Source organism: Maylandia zebra, linkage group LG8 (assembly GCF_041146795.1).
Source record: "Maylandia zebra isolate NMK-2024a linkage group LG8, Mzebra_GT3a, whole genome shotgun sequence".
NCBI classification, from domain to species: domain Eukaryota; kingdom Metazoa; phylum Chordata; class Actinopteri; order Cichliformes; family Cichlidae; genus Maylandia; species Maylandia zebra.
The window spans coordinates 12823199-12842740 of NC_135174.1; the positions used below are offsets into that span (position 1 = coordinate 12823199).

Sequence of the window (19542 nt, forward strand, 5' to 3'; positions counted from 1 at the left end):
ACACAGAGAATATGTGCACTAGGTTTTTTTTAAGGTGATCTTTTTATTTTTCAACAGCTTATTACTAATTACGGATTTTGGGAATACTAAAAATCATGACACATCAGGAAAAAAAAATCTTATAAAGGACGTGAAGCGATGTCACTGATGTTGTCACTGCTGATGTGACGCTATACCTTGTTTATGGTAGTACCTGAACTGCCATAAAGTTATGTTAACGCTGTGCTTTAGATTACAGCCAGGAGTGTGGCAGAGGAGGAATTTTGCACTTTCATATAAAATCCACTTTTGGACTAAGTAGATCAGTTAATGGCTGGACTATGGAGGAGAAGTTTTTGCAGAAGTTCCTGTAATAACCTACCATTCCCAGGAATCTGCACAGTTCAAGTCCTTTATTTAGGTGTGGGATATTCATTAATCGCCACCACTTTGGCGCTAAGGGGCCGCACCTGACCACGTCCCACTTCCCTGCTCAAGTATGTTACAGTGGCCTTGGCAAATTCACACTTTGTCACGTTGAGTGTCAGCGCTTATTAATCTTGAAACCTGCATGACACACTGGCAGACAGAAAAGACCATTCGGTGAAAATATCAATTCTGGGGATCTGGAACATGGAAAGTAGAATATCTAAACAACATTATTGGTGTGTTTTGCCTCAGTGTTATTGATATTTATATGCTTATATTTTCACAATTGCAAAATCTCACTGTGGATGTAAGAGCCAAATTGTGGATATTTTGCATCCACTTTATTGTGTAATATTTTAATTGATTGTATTTGATGGCTTAGGCCCCAGGAAGACTAGCAATCACTGTTGTGGAAGCTAATGGAGTTCCTTATAAATAAGCAGACAAATAAACACTATTCTAATCTTATATTACATTCTTAGCAAATTTACAGCAAATGAAACAAAGCACAAAGTCACAGTTGTTGTTTTTTTAATTTAATTTTTTTATTTTAATTTGTGGTTTGACGCTGTTTCTTAACTCAAAATGTCCTGTTGTAATTGGACATTTTGAGATAAGAAACAGCGCCAAGCCCCAACAACACTTCCCTCATGGTGCTTTATATTGTCAGGTGAAGACCCTACAAGAATGCACAAAAACTAACCCCCTAGAGCAAGCACATTGGCGACAGTGGGAAGGAAAAACTCACTTTTAAAAGAGAGAAACCTCCGGCAGAACCAGGCTCTGAGATGGGGGTGGCCATCTGCCTCGGCCAGTTAGTGATGAGGGAAGGAAGTTGGGGTTTTAAAATGTAATTTAGGTTGCTGAATTAAAAGAATATTTGACGCCAGTTTAATATAAAGACTTCGGACTTCACGTTTCCCAATTTTTGCTTTAAGTTATTTTGTTATTTACATAATAATGTAAATAACCTAATAATGATCCTTATTGCTGTTTTAGAGAGGAGCGGTGCTTCAAAGGATAGTTGCAGATTTCTGTCAGAATCTGCAGATTACAGTACAAATAAAATGTTTACATTGTCTTCCCAACATTTTCACTGACATCTACACTGGATGGCCAGGAAGCGTTCGCGATGTCTTCTCTGGCACTGATAATTGTCTTCAGTCTTGTGTCGGTGACGTAAAAGGCGGATTTAATGCGACTTGACCGTTCACACAGCAGTCGCTTTCTAAAACATCGGATATGTATCGGATTCAGTACCACATACGAAAGTGACCCAGATCGGATTTGAAAATATCGGATTTGCGCCGTTCACACTGTCATAGCATGATCGGATATGGGTCGCATAGGGTCAAAAAAATCGGATTTGATGCGCTTTCGCCTGCAGTGTGAACGTAGCCTAAGATTGTAGATGGGACCTGTTGTGGGGCACTCCTGTGATGTGGAAGGCACGTTCTCCATAACGTTAGCTGGATAACCAGGGGTTATCTGACCGGAGAGGTTCACTGCATTTGGTCTTCCACGATGAAAAAGTGAATAAATTTCTTCATCAGTAGTACGATGCGGTACACTAGTACAAATATTAGGTTGGCCAGAACATGCATTTGCCAGGGTGTTAATTAGCTCCTCATTCCTTAGAATTTGAGCCACAAAATTCCGTGCGGACTGGCTCATAGTGCCATTCCTCGCAGGTGTATATATATATATATATATATATATATATATATATATATATATATATATATATATATGTATATATATATATATATATATGCTGTTATTGGCACACTGAGGTGCTAGCTAAACAAGCCACGATCTGGGTCAAAGGACACAGATCATTTTCTTCTTACAATTTTAAATACATGTTCTCCTTCTCAGTTCATTGTCTTCAGAGGCTCCAAACATCATAATAACTGCATCTATAACATGCAGGCTTAAAATAGCCAAAAGCCTCATTTCCAATAAGGTCGACTGCAACAAGAAACATTGGAATAAATAAAAGGTTTTACTCAGTTCTGCTCAGTTGGAGTGTATTTGTGTCATGTCAGTATTTCTGGTAAATAACACTTGTAAGACAGGCATAATAAACCAAATAGAACAACAAAGGTTATAAAACCAGTTTGGTCCTCCTGAAGTAACTTACTTTTTTTTTTGCCACATTTAATTGTGCAAACAGAGCAAATGTACAAAATGGCACCTTAATGGAGGAATTCTGCTCTACTTTAACTTCCTGAGCTTAATGTGTGTTTATTACATTACATATTGTGCTTCTCAAGTGTTTGTCTAAAGCTGAACTGCAGCTTCAAAACAGCTGTTTAGTCATCTAATAAATATTACAGAATCTATATAAAAATGCAATGCACCAAATAACTTGTCAGAACTATTATACAGAATGAGTTAAATTACATAGTTTACATCTGCTTTGTATAACAACAGCAGCTGTTATCCCCGTGCTGGTAGCATGACCCTCCTCAGTGACGGCTGCTCTCTCTGGTGGGCTAGATGTCCACCACGCAGCCAGAGGCACTGGCTCTTATAGCATCAGATATGACTTTAGCTCCAGATTCTCCAATGCCATTTCCCTGCAAACTGAAGGAACAGTTTTAATACGACAAATCGATAAACAGGTAAATAACAATAAATAAACGGTAAAAGAAAACTTACTTGATGTATGTCAGTTGGTGGTTTCCCTTCAAAGCTGTTGCAATGAATATGGCTCCGTCCATGCCCAGAGAGTTCTCCTGCAGACTGATGAATCACACACAGAAGATTTATTTTTTGATCAAATGTAGCGATATCTGTGAGTAACTCTCTAAATTTCAAATGTAAAGGTCTGGATATTGATGACTGTTGGATTCCAGAAGAAAACAAAAACAAAATCAGGGAGTTCAGCACACATGCATCTCTGTAGCTGGGGTTATTTGCAGCTAACCAAATAATGGATGAACAGCGGAGGAGAGTGTGGGAGAATAAACTTCAGCCCTGATTGAACAGATAAATCAGGCAGCATGAAATCAGCAGCTGCATTTACTTTTCTACCACAGGTTTAATATACGAATGTAGTTTATGTCATGAAATGAAGTTCCAGTTGTGCTTACTTCAGCGCCTTGAGGCTTCTGTTGGATTTCAAGGCGTTGGCCAGGGCCTTGGCTCCCTCCATTCCTACAGTGTTCCCACGCAGACTGAAAAACATAGTGGAAAATGAGCTGCCGAGCTCCACCCAGGTGAGCGTCTCATCAAACTAGAGCCTTCTATCATTTTTCTCACTTTTCTCTTGTGTCGTCCAATGACAGGTGAAATTGGTTGTTTACCAGGACTAAAAACGACAATTTGCAATGAGCTGCTGGAGGCAATTGTATTTTAATTGTCTCTTTTGTTGCTTCAAAAAAAAAAATTAATTATCCTTTTAGTGAAGTTCCTGAAAGGTTATGACAAACCCATCAAGAAAATCTTGAGATAAAAAGTCACTAATGAAGAAAGTTTGTATTGGTTACTTCAGCAAATAAGAAGCAGTCCAACTCATTCTAAAATCCGCTGACCAATCTTTGTTCACTGCTGCAAAAAAAGCCATTTGAATAAACAAAGAGATTTTACATTTTAAATTTACAATAAGATCAATAAAAATGCCAAATTACTGATGAAAAACGAACTACATTGCATGTTTCAGTAGCTTGTAGAGTCACCTCTAGCAGGAATAATCATTTCAGCATGTTTTTATCAGTGTCTCACATCACTGTGGAAGCATTTTGGTCCCCATATTTGATTCCAAAATTATTCCAGGTACAGAGGAGGTCATGGTTGACCTAAGGACTGCAAGGTGTCCAGATCCTGTGGCTGCAAAACAAGGCCAAATCACCATCCCTCCAACACAGTGATTGACAGTTGTTATGAAGTGTTTGTGCTGTGTTCAAATTTCCCCAAATGTTACTCTGTGCATTGTGGCCAAACATCTCCACTTTGGTCTTTTCTGTTTAAAGGACAATGGGCTTCATTTAATGTGCGTGGAGTTCTTACTCTATTCAAACAAACAAGTGGCTATGCAAAATTACTCTTAGATTTAAGAAACACGTGCACCAGCTTGTTTTTATTCTTACCACAGTTTATATGTTGATAAATCAGACTCTTTATGAACAAAGAGCCCTTTGTAATCGCCATAAAATCTGGATATTGTCACGTCTCCATGTCATTCAGACGTACGTGCTTGACTTGTAGTCAAGACCGCCTAAACCAAGACAATACCAAGATCAGAGGGTATCGAGACCAAGACAAGACCAAGACCAAGACAGACCAAGTCAAGACCAAGACAAAGTTGAGACGAGACAAAGACCGAGACGAAAAAGTCTTTAAACTGCAGCCAGATGCTGATTCGTTTACGGGTGTCGGGCATATTTATGTGTTTTTGTGATGCACTCGCACAGCCCTCCTCACCACTGTCTACTGTCTCACTCACTTACTGGGAAGACAGACTCCACTTGACTGCCGCGTCTCTCACCCTCTCTGTTTTTCACATAATGATATTATCCTATATCCTCGCATGTGATTGGCCACAATATGGAGGGATTGGAGCATAGCTGAGCCACTGTGTGAGAGCTGAGCAGTGAAAGGAAATTAAGTGAGGAGCCGGCTCTCGCTTACTGGGAGTCGACTCTTGTGATTCACTACAAAGCACTCTCTAAGCACGGCTCTTAGAGCTGATGCTTTTGCGCATGACACATTAGACAGCAAGATCAAGACAGTGAGACCAAGACAAGACCAAAGTCCGTCGAGACCGAGACAAGATCAAGACCACGTAAAAGTGGTCTTGAGACCAGTCAAGACATCCAACTCTAGTACTTCCAGGTAAAGCAGAGAAAGCAGTTACTATCTTGCAAGAGAGAACCGTGCACCACTAAAAGAGGAAAACAGGAGAAAATCCAACTGAAGAAACTTAAACAATTGTCCAAAGAGGAAAAGGCACAGCTTTCCAGAGTGTTTTCAACAGTTTAAAAGAAAAATGAAAAGTGGGGCTCCTACTGACAAAATAGTAGCTCTGTATATCACATCCCCTGAGACTTGCTTGGAACTCAAAGTTGATATAAAAAAGTCTAACTGAATGAGAGAAAAAGAACAAAGAGGACCATATCTGTCAATCTGTGATAATAAACTCACTGAATTCTATTTTTCAGCATCCATTAGAGAGGGCCAAGAAATTAGACTGAAAGACATCCAGCACTAATATCAAGGCTTTTTTTTAAAATAAAAAATAACTGTAATTCTAAACATCCTGTAGAAATTTCCTACGACAGCCAGATTTTAATTTGTCTGTATTTTTGATTGCACATTGTTAGTAAATGAGGTCCAACGTCCCAGAAATCTTGTGGTTTGTTCAAATACAACTTTACTATCCTAACCTGTGCAACTTCTTAAAGAGAAGAGGTGTCGTCCTGGCAACCCTTTCGAACAAGCCACACTGGTTCAATCTTGTTATCATTGCGCCATCATGAAATTTAATGCTTAGGCCTGTAGAGTCTGTGATGTAGCTCTTGGTTTGTTTTGCAGTTTCCTTGAGCACTGCATGGTCTGACCTCAGGGGAAACTGGTGGGCTGTTCACTCTTGGGAAGACTGTGACATTGTGTTAACACACCTGAATTCTCCAAACCAGCAAAATGCCAAAACCTTTGCTTTCACAGAGGTGCTCGCACTTGCTGATGATCAGTTAATCAAGTGTATTTGATTAGCAGCACCTGCCTTCTTAAGTCTTATAGAAGCAGTTTGGTGTTTTTCACATTACTGGGATTGTTGCATTTCTTTTTCACATGGCTGTATGTATTGTAATATTGTTATGGTATGTTTAAATTTAACTCTATAAAATCAGAGTGAATGTAAATCAACAATAATATAGACAAGTCATTACATGTGAAAAAAAATAAAGAAAAGTAAAGTTGCCATTAAAACACACTGAGTCATTTAATCATCAAGCAGCACGAGAGCTTAAATAGTCTCAATCTGGTTGAGGATTAGTTGGTGAATTTTCTCACATTATTCACAAAGAGAAGGTCTGGAGGTATTCTGATGAATCATCACTTTTATTGTTTAACATTTGGAAATAACGAACGTTTCCAGGGAGGCGCACTCATTTGATCTAGTGATCGCAATCGTGACTTGTCAGTGATCTGTTAGAGACAACTAACTGCCTTCTTAAAATAATATCTACCTCAAGCAGACACAACATTGCCAGACTGCAATCAGTAAATTCAAATTGCATGCTGGGATTCTCAAATGAAGATAAACAAAGTTCATAACAGGAACCAATCAAAAGCTATTAATCTTTAGAAGCAGACAGATAAGAGACTAGCAGTTAGTTTAGATAGACAGTTAGTTTCAGATAGAAGTTAACGAGTGCTGCTTGGTTTCACTCTGCTGTTGATTAGGCCAACTTTAACTGACAAAGCTGAACTGCCGAAGAGCGTGTCAATGATATGCAGCTAAAACAAAGGAAAGGTTGACACAAGGTAAAATTTGTACTCACTCTAATGTTTGCAGGGTCTGGTTGGTCATCAGAGCTTCTGCCATTTTAATGGCGCCACTCATCCCTGCTGAGACTCCCTGAAGACTGAAGAGACGTCACACAAAAGGGTCACAACCACCACAACCACAAAAATGATTGATCTGTCGATGGACATGATCGTTATGCCAACCATAAAGTGCGCAGTGACGTGTTGGTTTTCAGAGCCTCAGCAAGATAAGTGACTCCTTCATTCCCGATAGCATTTTCTTGAAGACTGTAGAATGGAGATAGAAGCACACACAGAAACTGCTATGAATAACAATAAAGCCTTGCGAATAAAGTTTTACATAATTGCATGGTTGCTGATGAAATATGTTCACTCAAAGCCTGGAGCGAGTCATTTTCTCAAAGTAATATCAGCGCAGGCTTTGAGGAAAGAGTTTTGAAATTTTGGTTGAGATCGATATATTTACAAACAAAGGAGTGAAAAAGGTTTATTGGTCTTACTCCAGGAGTTGCATTGTGGAATTGGAGAGGAGTGCATGGGCCAGAGCTTTAGTGGCCGTGGACTTGATGAAATTCCACTGCAGACTGTGAAAAGAGAGGAAAAGAAGAGACCCAGTATGAAGCAAATACACTTGAATTCATTAAAGATCTATTAAACAGGTTGCTGGTTCAATCCCTGGATGCTCTACTCTGCATGCCGAAGTATACTTGAACCTTAAAGTTGCTCTCCATGTGTCCATCAACGTGTGAATCTTAGAAAGCATTTAGGTGTCGAAAAAATATAGTTGAATGAGGGGTGTTGAATGAGGCGCTTTAAAAGCTCAAGTAGAAAAGTGCTACATAAGAACCAAATCGTTTACTTTACTATTTTGATTTAGCTCAAATTTCTGCTCAACCACATTTCAGAATCAAAGACTCTAACCATTCATTCTCTTCCACTTGTCCTTATCAGGGTTATGGGTAGAGTGTGTGCTTAAAGATGTAGGTATAAATATCCTGCTTTGTTCACTAGAACTTTATTACATCACTGAGAATGCATCGGTTGCTGTGCAGTGCAGACTCCCACTTCTACTCTCAGACTTGTGTGTATCTGTTTGGATGTGTTTATTTCCGATTCAAGCTCCACTTACTGCAAGGAGGTCAGGCCTCGATTAAACTTGATTGCACCAGCGATAGCTTGAACTCCGTCATCATGCAAAAGGTTGGCTGTGAGACTGGAAAACACACAAATATGCAAACAAAAACACAAATATGAGCACTGTTGTATGTAATGCAAAGACTGTCAGAGCGTTTTCAACATGTCTGCTTTCACAGAAGCTTCAAGTTTTGAAAATAACACTGGAAAAAGGTGTTTACAGGAAGTATTATAACACTAGAATATGGCTGCTGCTCTCAGTGTTGCAGTAGGTTGGAAATGTCCCCACATTACCTCAAAGAGCTACACAATACAAACAGTTATCTCACAGTTTTTGTGCTTTTCATCATGCAGCAGTATTGTATGACAGGGCATGATCTGGGGGAATGACATTTACTGAACAGTTGGGTATTCCTGCAGTTCTGTGAGGGATGATACTGTACTACTATTAACGAGCTGACTCACTCGAGGTCCTGCAGAGTGTTGTTCTCGTGGAGGGCATGGGCCATGTTCTTTGCTCCCTCTACCCCAATGGAGTTCTCCCTCAGACTAAATAGACAGAAAAACACATGAAAAGTGACATAAGACACAAGCATGACAACTTTACAGCCACTAAAATGCCAAGATACTGCCAATTTGGCAAACCTTTTCCAAAGAGAGGCTTTTTTTACTCCCTTTTTTGAGACACAAAATATGAATACTGATCACATGTGTCTAACAGATAAGATATACTGCACATATGATACAATTAGTTTTATAGGTTTTTGAACAGCGAGACAATATTTGTCATTTTGCCTCCGCACACCACATCAGTGGATTTTATATCAAATAATCAAGTGTGAATGATGTGCAGACTTTCAGTTTTCTTTTAAGGTGTTTAACAAAAGTTGTGCCTTAAATAATCAGGAATTACAGCCATCTTTACGCAAAGCCCCCCTGCTCCACAACAAAAAAACCCAGAAAAACCACAGAAGACAACTAAAGTGGATGATGACAGAATTATTTCCATGGTTAAAGGAAAAAAAACCCAAACACCTTTAAAACATCTAACCAAGTCAAAACTGTTTTTCAAGGAGGTAGGCGTATAAATATCAGTCTGCAGTAAACACATGCCTTGATGAATGGAAATAGAGAGGGTTTAAAATGAAGGTGCAAATAACTACATTCAAGAATAACAACGCTAACGTAGCCTTCGCCAGGAAACTTCTAAAAGAAACTGCACAGTTCTGAAAAAGTAAAAATAAAAAGGGAAGAAACAGCATTTGGTGATGCCTGCAGGTACTCATTGACTGCAAATGATTTTCCTCCAAGTATTAAAAACAATCTTTTTATTTAATTTTTTTAGTTTAGTCCAATTAATTTTGAGCTTCTTAAAATGGTAGACTATATATAAAATGGCTATAATCCCTAAATAGTAAATAAAATTAAATCAATTGAATTAAAGTCTAAACTGTAATCACATCTTGACTGATTTAAAATCCACTGTAGTGGTGTACAGAGGCAAAATAATGTGAAAAAACTGTAATTGTCCAAAACATGTGCACTTCTGTAACTGTAAAATCATTTAAACTTTATTCTGTTGAACCAAAGTCTGCAGCTAATTAGCCATACATAAAGAGTCGGAGGTGCAGAGGGAAACAACATACTAACTTTCTTCAGTGCTAATAAAATTAATCTGCACAGAAAGAAAAGCTTGAGGAAAAGCTTGCATGGACTTCAAGATGCCTACTGAAGCTAAGTAAGACAAATAACTGACCCTGATCACTGATTGGTCTCCTAAAGCTCAAAATAACATCAGCGTTTTAAATAATTTCTTAGCTAAAGTAACTCTCTTCTGAGTTTAACTGACAGCTGCTTGTTGGAAAATCACGTTCTCCCAAAAAAGACAAAATATTCTTGGGTTAATGCACAAATACAAACAGGGAAACAGAGTGAAACTTTAAGCTTGGTCCTTACTTCAAGGAGACAAGGCCATGGTTCAGCCTCAGTGCTTTGGTTAAGGCTGTCATGCCCTTGTTGCTGATCGAGTTACTCTGAAGTCTATGAAAAGAGATGAAAAGTTAAATGCAGCTGTAATGAATAGCATTCAAAGCAAACACCATTTCCCCTTCTGTGGTGCATGAATTGAAATGTCACTTCCCACACTATTAAAATGCATTTGCATTGCACTCATGGGCAGAAGATACTAACTGGAGTGAGAGAAGAGTGTGGTTGACCGCCAAAGCCTCGGCCAGAGCTACCGTCCCTTTATCCCCAAGCTGATTACCACAAAGGCTGCAGACAAGAACACAAATACACCCGACACATTAGGAGAAAGAAAACCTGAGTTATCAGTATGTGAACCAGGTTCAGGTGTGGTGGTAAACAAGATCAAATGAAGCCTAGTAACAAACAAGTGTGTCAATGAGCTATCATAACTGTACACCTCATCATCAATCTGCAAAAATGTGAAGAAGTAATGATTAACTTTTAGTCTTTAAATGTTCTGGCCTAGAAGTTCAGTACATTATCTCCAAGATCACTGAATGAATATTAATTCTGCATTACATCAACTTTGTGAGAGTCCGGTTGGTCTTCAGTGCTTCTGCAATCCTTTTGGCTCCACCTGCTGCGATTGTATTCTTCCGTATACTAAAAAAAAAGATGCACATTAATCTACAGAACATTCATTAAAACAACATCTGTAAACAAGACCAAACTCACTTCAGAGACACCAGTTTGCGGTTGCACTGCAGCACTTCTGCAAGCGACTGAGCACCCTCCTCCTCGATGGCGTTGTTCTGAAAGCTGATGAGAAGTCGGGGAAATTGAGCAAATACACCAACTAGAGTAAATAAACTGGAATTCTGGGTGTGTCAGTTAAGCTGTAGAGCAATTATACTCAACTTGATTGATGTCAGGACTTGGTTCATTTTCAGAGCCTCTGCTAGGAACTTTGCACCTTTGGAGCCGATGTTGTTATTCCGAAGACTAAAACAACATAAACAGGTCATTAGATGATTTACTAAAACTCTACTTAGCAATAATAAGATGTAAATTATAAGATGCAGGTTTAGCATTATTATTATGTAGTATTATGATCAACTCTTGAATGACTATACTACATCAAAACTAAAAGCCTTTTCCCCATTTCAGATTACTCATTTTTATTACAAGGTTCTGTTTTTGGAAAACATTATATACTGTATATAAAAGATGGAAGTAGCCCCCATGTTGTCATGGTTACTCATCTTTTAAAGCTTTAGTGTGAGCAATTTATCCACTGCCATCTTAGTTTTTGAATCTAGACACAAGAGAAACTGAGACCCTGCACACTAACAGCTAGCCAAGCTCTAGAGCAGTGATTCCCAAGAAATTGAGTTTGAAATGACTCATAATAATGTACAGTTACTTATTTATATTAATTGATTTAAATAAAAAGTGAATTAAAACTGGTACTTGGAGGTGGTTATTAGTGATATTACTCTGACCTAAATTCACTGCTCTTTTATTGACGCTTGTGTCCCAGTGGCAGGTGGATCACCTATTGGCCTTAATACTCCCACTCCTGTATTTTGATTAGAGTGAAGATTTAAGATTGGGGGGGGCTCCATGGGATTTCCTGGGAATAGCTCCTCTAGAGCATACTTGGCTTTGAGTGTCTGTAATAAATGAATTAAAACTAGCTACTGACACCATAAAATATACTTTCCAGACCTGGGGGCAGCAGCTTTATATACAGATAATTGGAAATACTGAACTCAAAAGGTTTTATTTGTTCATTCAGACATCAAACACTGCAGATCTCACTTGAGAGAAGTCAGCGTGCGGTTCACCAAGAGGGCTCGACTCAGGGCTTTGGCTCCTTTGTTGCTGATGGCATTGTCCGCCAGACTGATGGAGGGATAAAAGAAATTGTATTTATGTTGTTCGAGTATTAATAATAATTACAACCACAATTATACTTTCACCAATCATACAATCACACAACCACTGAGAGTAATCAGCAAGGTCAATCATAACTTCATTTAAAAGCTCCGCTGTTTGTCTGAGTTTATAAAGCAGCTTGATGTGATACAGTTGTTCAGAACAACAATTGTTCCTCGTATGATGCTTTACCACAAAAAAGGCTCACCTTATTTTTTGGATATGGCAGTCTTTGGCACTCAGGAGACTTCCCAGCAACTCCATGACATCATCTTTAAAGTGATTATTCTCCAACCTGATGAGCAGATAAAACCACTGAATCTGGAGTTTTCCTTTTATTGGATGTATTTGGGTTGAGAAGCTCACCTTAGATGCCTACAGTACAGCAGCTGCGGGAGCAAACATTTCACTGTCGAGGCGTTCAGAGAGGCTGTCAGGTTGGTTTGTTCGCTGCACTCCGGAGACACGTGGAGCAGGTAACCCAGCACCACACAGTGAGGCCGCGTTAACTTTCCCGCTAGACTGCTGAGCCGTAAATCCTCCTCTACGCTCCGCAGCATCTCTGTGTGCTGCAGCTCCTGTAAACAGTAAGCTAGGTTGACTGCACGCAGGGAGACCACAGCACCCCCGCTGACCAACAGACCCTGCAAAAACCCTGCTGCCCATGCCTTGTTGTTGCCATCGTCTTTCCCGAGGGCCAGAAGTCCAGCAAGAGGTTTGATTGCAGCTGAGCACAGCAGGCCTGTTAGGAAGCGTACGAACACATCCAGGTGACCATCCTCAGCTTGTTGTGAGTGCTGAAAGGCACTTCTGAAGTGGTTCTGGAAACCAATCTTGGGCCAGGACATGGAGCTCTCAGAGAACAAGTCAAAGATTGCCCGCTTTGAGGAAACATGGTAGAAGGTAGCTGCAAGAAACTCCTGCAGAGTCAAATGTGTGAAGCGGAACGTCGTGTTGATGGTTGACTCCTCTCGAACAAGAACTCCAGAACCGAGACTGCTTTGAGTCAGCAGTAGCTCAATCCCATAGTTCTTGAGGTCTTGTTCACTGAAGACATACTTGTGTTTAAGAAGCCCATAGAAAGCCAGTCGTCCGAGATTCCCCAGCAGTTTCCGATTGCTCCCGTGAAGTTGCTCCGTTTTTACAGGCTCTCTGCCTCTTGGTTCGCCCAGTTCTGCTTTCATTGAACAGAAATTGGCATACAGCTCAGTGCAAGTCCTCGGAAGACTCTCCTGTGCTTCATTCTGCATGATGTATAACAAAGTATCAGCTACTATCCAGCAAATGCAGGGTATGTAGCACATCACCATCAAGATCTTATTGGATTCCAAGTGTGACCATATTTTCCTGGCAAAATCCTTCTCAGAGAAATGGTGATTCAGAAAGATCTCTATATCCTTAGGACTAAATCCTGGGATCTCAGTCACCCTGTCAACCAGACCTCCGGGGATAAGGGAAGCTACTCTTGGCCTGGAAGTCACCCAGACTGCTATATCGGGAAGCAGATTCCCTCGAATGATGTTGGTAACTAAGTCGTCAATAGGCACTTCTTTTTTTGGGTCGCTGCAAGAAGCTGCGTCGGAAAAATTTAATTTGCAGCGGAATTCGTCCAAACCATCAAGTATGAGCAGAGTCCGACAGGAGCTGTTCAGGACCAGACTGGGATCAGATATATGAGGAAAAGCCATTTTCACCAGCCTCTCAGCAGAAAGCTTGTCCAGCAAGTTCAGCTCGGCAAATGTGAACGGTAGCACAAAGTTTATGTCTGTACAGATGATCCCTTGGCACCACTGCCGGACAAAGTGTCTCACCCAGGTTGTTTTGCCGATACCAGCTACCCCAACTGTGAGGGAGACCCTAGGGGGCATACTGACTCGGGTAAGGGGCTCAAACAATTTTGCTAACCCCAGCTGCCTAAGATGATTTCTTTTCTCTCCTCGAGTCACTCCCACCTGCATCAGGTCATGCTCCTTTTGTTGGAGGTCAGAAAGTCCATCGACAAGTAGTAAGGTTCTTGATGAGATGTTAAGTCTGGGGCAGCTGATTGAGTCTCTGTCTCTGTACTGTTCATATCGGCGTAAGAGGACCTCCTTGTGCTCTTTTACCATGGCATCTACAGACAAAAACAAAAGAAATTCACATCGGTTATTCTCTGGAAAAAGGACACTAATATGGAAGAGTAACTTTGTACTAAGCTTTGATCCCAGTGAGTGAAAAGTGCTTTGCATTTAAACTTACACAATCATACACTAAACACTATAGAAACACTTGTAAAAGCCGCACGTCTATGGAGGAACCAAACTGGCAGAAAAAGTATTAATATCTACATTTCATATACATATTTCCATATGCAAGCAAGTAAACAAATAAACATTTTAAAAATTATTAATTAGTAAACAAAAATGGGAAATAATTCAATTCCATTCAAATTTATTTATACAGCGCTAAATCACAACAGCAGTAACCTCTAGGCGCTTTATATTGTAAGGTAGACCCTACAATAAAACATACAGAGAAAAACCCAACAATCATATGGCGCCCTGTGAGCAAGCACTTTGGCGACAGTGGGAAGGAAAAACTCCCTTTTAACAGGAAGAAACATCCGGCAGAGCCAGACAGAACTTACAGAATATTATTTTATTGATTTATTTTCTTTGCAGTTTCGTTCCTCCAGACTCGTTGCCTGAGCTACTTACCCCCCATGACCATTTTAAAGAATTACACAGGACAGAGAGAAGCAGCCTCTTACCGTGGTTAATGATGAGCTGGGCAACCTGAGAATCTGAGCTCTCTATAAAACCCTGAAGGACGTCAGAGGCTTGACTGTCCTTGGCAGTGACAATAGTGGTGAGCATGTTAACCTGATCCTGCAGTCGGCCTGCTTCCTTGACCTTGGCCTCCTCAGCTGAACTGAGCACATCCAGGTTTCTCATGTGGTTTAAGATCTCCCCCAGGAAGGAGGGCGTAATAAAGCTCTGCAGCTGGTCTTGATGCTTTTGGATCCAACCGAGATCTAAAGAATAACAGAACACTTTTAGGAATTTTATGATTGATGAGATTATTGTGGTGTTAACTCATGAGCAAAGATACTTCCTTAAGCTGGGACAATGCAGGATTATTTGTGTTTTTGTCAGATATTTATTCTCATTAAAAAGTCTGATGATGGTAAATGACTTTGCACACAAGAGGACACCATATTTTTAAAGAAATAACATGCCTTTGCCTCATTTATTTTTTCCCCCTAATCTTTATAAGTGTGTGTGTGTGTGTACACACACTCAAAATTACAGACATGTCAGCTTCTTCTTTTTTGTGTAATACACAAAGAGACAGATAAATATTTTCACATTCCTCTTGGAAAGTAGAAATCACCACATCACAATCGGAGCCTGTGGTGTCCTTAAAACCACTTCAATAATACATCAAAACCAACAAGCTGTCATTTAGAAACGGTGTAAATGTTTCCTAACAAAGAGGGGGGAAATAACAGGAAAGAATAAAGAGCATCAGCGAGTTTACAGGAAAGCTTGAAATACAAACCTGAAAACTGAGGATCTGCGATGATCGCACATTTTTTTTGATCTTGCTTAAAAATCCTAAGTCAGAAAATCTTCTGCTTAAAAATTGGCGAATGTCCAAGCAAGTGTTTACCTAATGAACTCCCAGGATTGACAGGTTTGTTTAATCTTTCAAAGTCAATCAAAGTCTCTGCTCAGACTGCTGCTCGGAGCCGACATACGGCTGGATGGTTGGATGGAGATCAAAGTGATTTTTTAAAAACCTGCAAACTTACTGAGAAGTATTAGGGTTTGCCCCTACAGGAAATTTTCGAGCGGACGTGGTGAGCACTGTTTCAAAGTTTTGTTAATGGTTACTAGGTGACAGGCTAAACACACTAACCATAAACAGCACCTGTGACTGCACACAGTATGAACATCGCCACACTTTAACGCTTTTTCAGGTATAAAGCTGCCAGACTGAGGTAAACCTACAACATTTTTGCATATTTGTAAAAGAACAATTCTGTTTTCTGTAATGCAATTCTACTTATTCTCTTCTCCAACAGCAGAAGTCGGCATCTTGAATCGTGATAACATTGTTGTCTTGTTTGCGAACCATATGGTGAAACAAAGACTTGAAAGCTAAACCACAGAGATCAGATTGTCCTACAGATGACACCTCTGCAGCTCAACACTGCTGATAATAGCAGAATACGATGTGCACCGCTAATGTTAAAATAACTACTTCATTTAAAGTCAATTTTATGATCCTGCCATTATCACTGACACACTACGTCCTTTTTTGTCAATTCATAAATTGTATTTTTAACAAAAGAACAGCAGCGCAGGACGAGGACAGACAACAAGAAAAACACGGCAAGCTGAAACAGATAGACAGGGAGAGATCGAGGGTACTGAGATATAAATGGAATCAAATAAAAATGAAGCAATATCAGTGCTGATAACCTTGATATATGTGTTCATACCACAAAGATGTATATGTGCACATGTATACATGTGTATATATCAATATATATATATATATATATATCACATATATATATACATATACATAGAAGAACAGGGACAGGATTATAGAGGTCGCACAGAGATGAATGAAGAGCCACTGAGGACTGGAGACCTCAGTCTGACCCTGAAAGATCTCCATTATTCATATATATATATATATATAAATAAACCTGTATGTATGTAGATGCCAGTATTTGTACACTTTAGTTCCACTGATGATGACTTATTGAACTAAATGCTGCTGTCTGAATGATCACTATTAAATTTTTGCAAAAAAATTATTTTGAAAGGTTAAATAAACCGTTACAGACACAGTGGCTTCGACTCTTACCCTCCGTTTCTGCTTGCGATGAGGTCGTAGACTGAAGATCCACATAGCAGTCGTCCTGCCACGTAATGCGTTTGCTTCGGTCCAGGATAGAATCGTAATGTGTCTTCTCCATGAGAAACTCTGATATATGTCTACCGCTGATGCTCCTGCTTTTATCTATGTGACACACACACAAACACACAAACACACACACACACACATTACTTACTGCATGCAACCGAACATTATGGGCTGTGATCAATGGGGGTTAAGCCAATCAAACAAGTTTCGCCTTCAGTCATCCTGCTGAAGCTCTGAAGAAGAGTTTGCTGTATAATACTGCTACTACTAACCCTAATACATATTTATAATAAAAGTGAGAAATTAAACTGCTAATTAGAGTTTAATAAAAACTTTTTGCACATTGTTAACGATGAATTTTCGCCTTTAACTCAAAGTCTAAAGCATCATCATTATCATTTTGACCAGTTCCTTTAGAAATATGTGTGCAGAGCATCATTGTTATTTACTTAATCACCTCCAATTAATCAGTGTGTTTATTAAAAAGGTACACCTGCATTCACCTCAGTAACACATGCTTATGAGAGCTTATGAGAACACAAGCACAAGTTGAACACTGTGTTTGTTGTTGTTTGTGTTGATATTGTATGAAGACTTCACCACATGCAGATTTTGTGACTCTGAACACAGCAGGAGACAAACACCACCTGCACCCCCTTAAGGCCTTTCTCAGGGCAGAAGGATGTGCTAACTGGCTTGGGATACACAAGTTTGCAGGGCCCTGTAGGAGGGTTATGAGCAATGGATCTACATGAGAGATGAGGAATAGGTAGAGAACCAGAAGAATCAGACTTTTTGATCTTTTTCTTTTGCCAGGATAGACCACGGAGTGGAACTTACTGATTAAGTTATCTTGAAAGACCCTTCTCAATAAATTCAGGTTGCCCGCCCCCCAAGGACCCAAGTCGCTGGTGCTGCTCGATTATATTAAAGTCTGTTTATCCCCCGGGGGTGCTCGTTGTCGGTTTTGTCTATATCTTATTGAAACTGTATTTCAGTAAGCCATTTTTCCAGTGGTCTTTGTGCCTATTTTTGACACGACAACATGGACTAAGAATCTATTATCCCTTTACTAGACATTGCCGGTGATCCTGTGCAGTGTTTGCCTCTTTTAAGCTGATGCAGCTTTGCTGGGGAGTTACATATTATCCCCAAACTTCAACAACCAAGAAGATTTTATAAATTAATGACAAATGAAATGAGCACAATGTGCCCAGGTCTTTCAAGTTTAGTCCTCTGGAAACACCCACTGGTTTAACCATGAGTGTGCACAGCCTTTCAAATAACCAGATTTACGGTCATGTTGTGCTTGGTGCACATCCTGCACTTTGCAGAAGACAAACATACTATTAAACAGGCAAATATGTAAACTATACACATGAAAAAGTATCTGCCCCCTTCCTGTATTCTTAGTTTTTTTGCATGTTACACTTAAATGGCCTCAGATCAGGAAAGAAATCTAAATAATAGACAACGATAACCCAAGTAAATACAAAATGCTTTTAAACAGCCGTTTCTTTTGTTAAAGGAAAGAAGTACCCATATCTACCTTGCCTTGTGTGATAAAAGTAAATATCTTCTCCCTGCACTGTGCGCAGTTTATTAAACATTATTAAGCTGACAGTTTGTTGCATGAACATGAAAAGTGTGAAAGGAGCTTCTTCTTGTTTCCGCTGCGATTTTACTAAAGCGGAGTGAAAGTAGTGCAAACAAAAATTCAAGTTTTGTTTGAGGTTGTGCCGAGAAAACGGGAAACTGCAAATGTTTTCCTGTGTGGTTTGTTGCTCATTGCATCATGTCTCTAAAAGGAAGACACAGTTTTAGTAGCCAGAGTAAAATTTATATCCTTAGCAGCCTCATAAGAAGGTCCTACATGTGATATTTCGGAACTATGTCGTATACAAAATAAAGTACACGTCACTGTTAAAAGGCCATCCAGCACAGATAAGTCAGTAAAGATCATTAGGAGACTCACAGCATGAAATCTTCCAAACTACAGTATTTGGTAGCAGCAGCAAAAACACACATTACAGTAGCACAATGTGCTGATTCAAGAATGCCAGCATTACACAGCAAGAATTAAAACCCAGGAATATGAGTTTGCTGGAAATGTATCATATTTTATAGTAAAAGTAAGTGAAAGCCTGTTAAGATTATGCATACTTTATTTTCACTAGCAGGAGCTGATGCTGACTCAAAGCCATGATGGAAAAGTAACGTTTACGACTCTTTAAGCTGCTGAAGGCATGAAGTCAGACGCTCTGTAGCAAAAAAAGTAGGAAAACTCGAGTGACTCACCATGGGTTAGAGGAGGTTGTCTGAACGTTTCAAAGGATGAAAGATGCTTCCTTTACCGCGGTCTCATAAAGTAGCCACATGATTATCACAGAAAACACATATCTGAAGAGTAGAAGTGCAAATTTGACGGATCTTTAAAGATTATAATACAACTTTGAGTTGGCAGGCGAGTGAAGTGAGCCTCAAACACAGCGGCTGAAGTAGGTCTAAAGTCTGCTGCTGGAGATTCGCTTCGTGCTGCACCTCCTTTCCGGTGTCGTGCCTCATCTGCATTTTTGCACTGTGGTTGGCAGGTTGAACAGTGACAATAAGAGAAGAGAGAAAAAGTAACTGCTTCCTGTGTGTGCAGACGAAGTCACGCTCTCCAAAACCTGAAAACCG

At 39.7% G+C, this 19542-nt stretch overlaps 1 protein-coding gene across 4 annotated transcripts; it reads right to left on the bottom strand.

Moving 5' to 3' along the window:
* Window positions 1-2399: 2399 nt before the first annotated feature.
* On the bottom strand, window positions 2400-19414 carry nlrc3 (NLR family, CARD domain containing 3). 4 transcript variants are annotated; one of them, XM_004562477.5, is made up of 19 exons: window positions 19162-19414; window positions 16804-16959; window positions 14693-14956; window positions 12310-14056; window positions 12152-12238; window positions 11827-11910; window positions 10924-11007; window positions 10741-10824; window positions 10585-10668; window positions 10228-10311; window positions 9994-10077; window positions 8503-8586; window positions 8033-8116; window positions 7404-7487; window positions 7087-7170; window positions 6918-7001; window positions 3507-3590; window positions 3073-3156; window positions 2400-2997 (listed from the first exon to the last, which is right to left on the bottom strand). In XM_004562477.5, exons 2-19 carry the CDS (start codon window positions 16913-16915, stop codon window positions 2907-2909), a joined length of 3393 nt encoding a protein of 1130 aa, XP_004562534.3. In that variant the 5' UTR covers window positions 16916-16959; window positions 19162-19414; the 3' UTR covers window positions 2400-2906. The 4 variants fall into 4 exon arrangements, 2 of the variants coding, with proteins under 2 accessions (XP_004562534.3, XP_076743481.1); XM_076887366.1 differs by lacking the exons at window positions 16804-16959; window positions 19162-19414 and adding an exon at window positions 15484-15667; XR_013099819.1 differs by lacking the exons at window positions 2400-2997; window positions 3073-3156 and adding an exon at window positions 4092-4242.
* Between the last annotated feature and the right edge of the window lie 128 nt (window positions 19415-19542).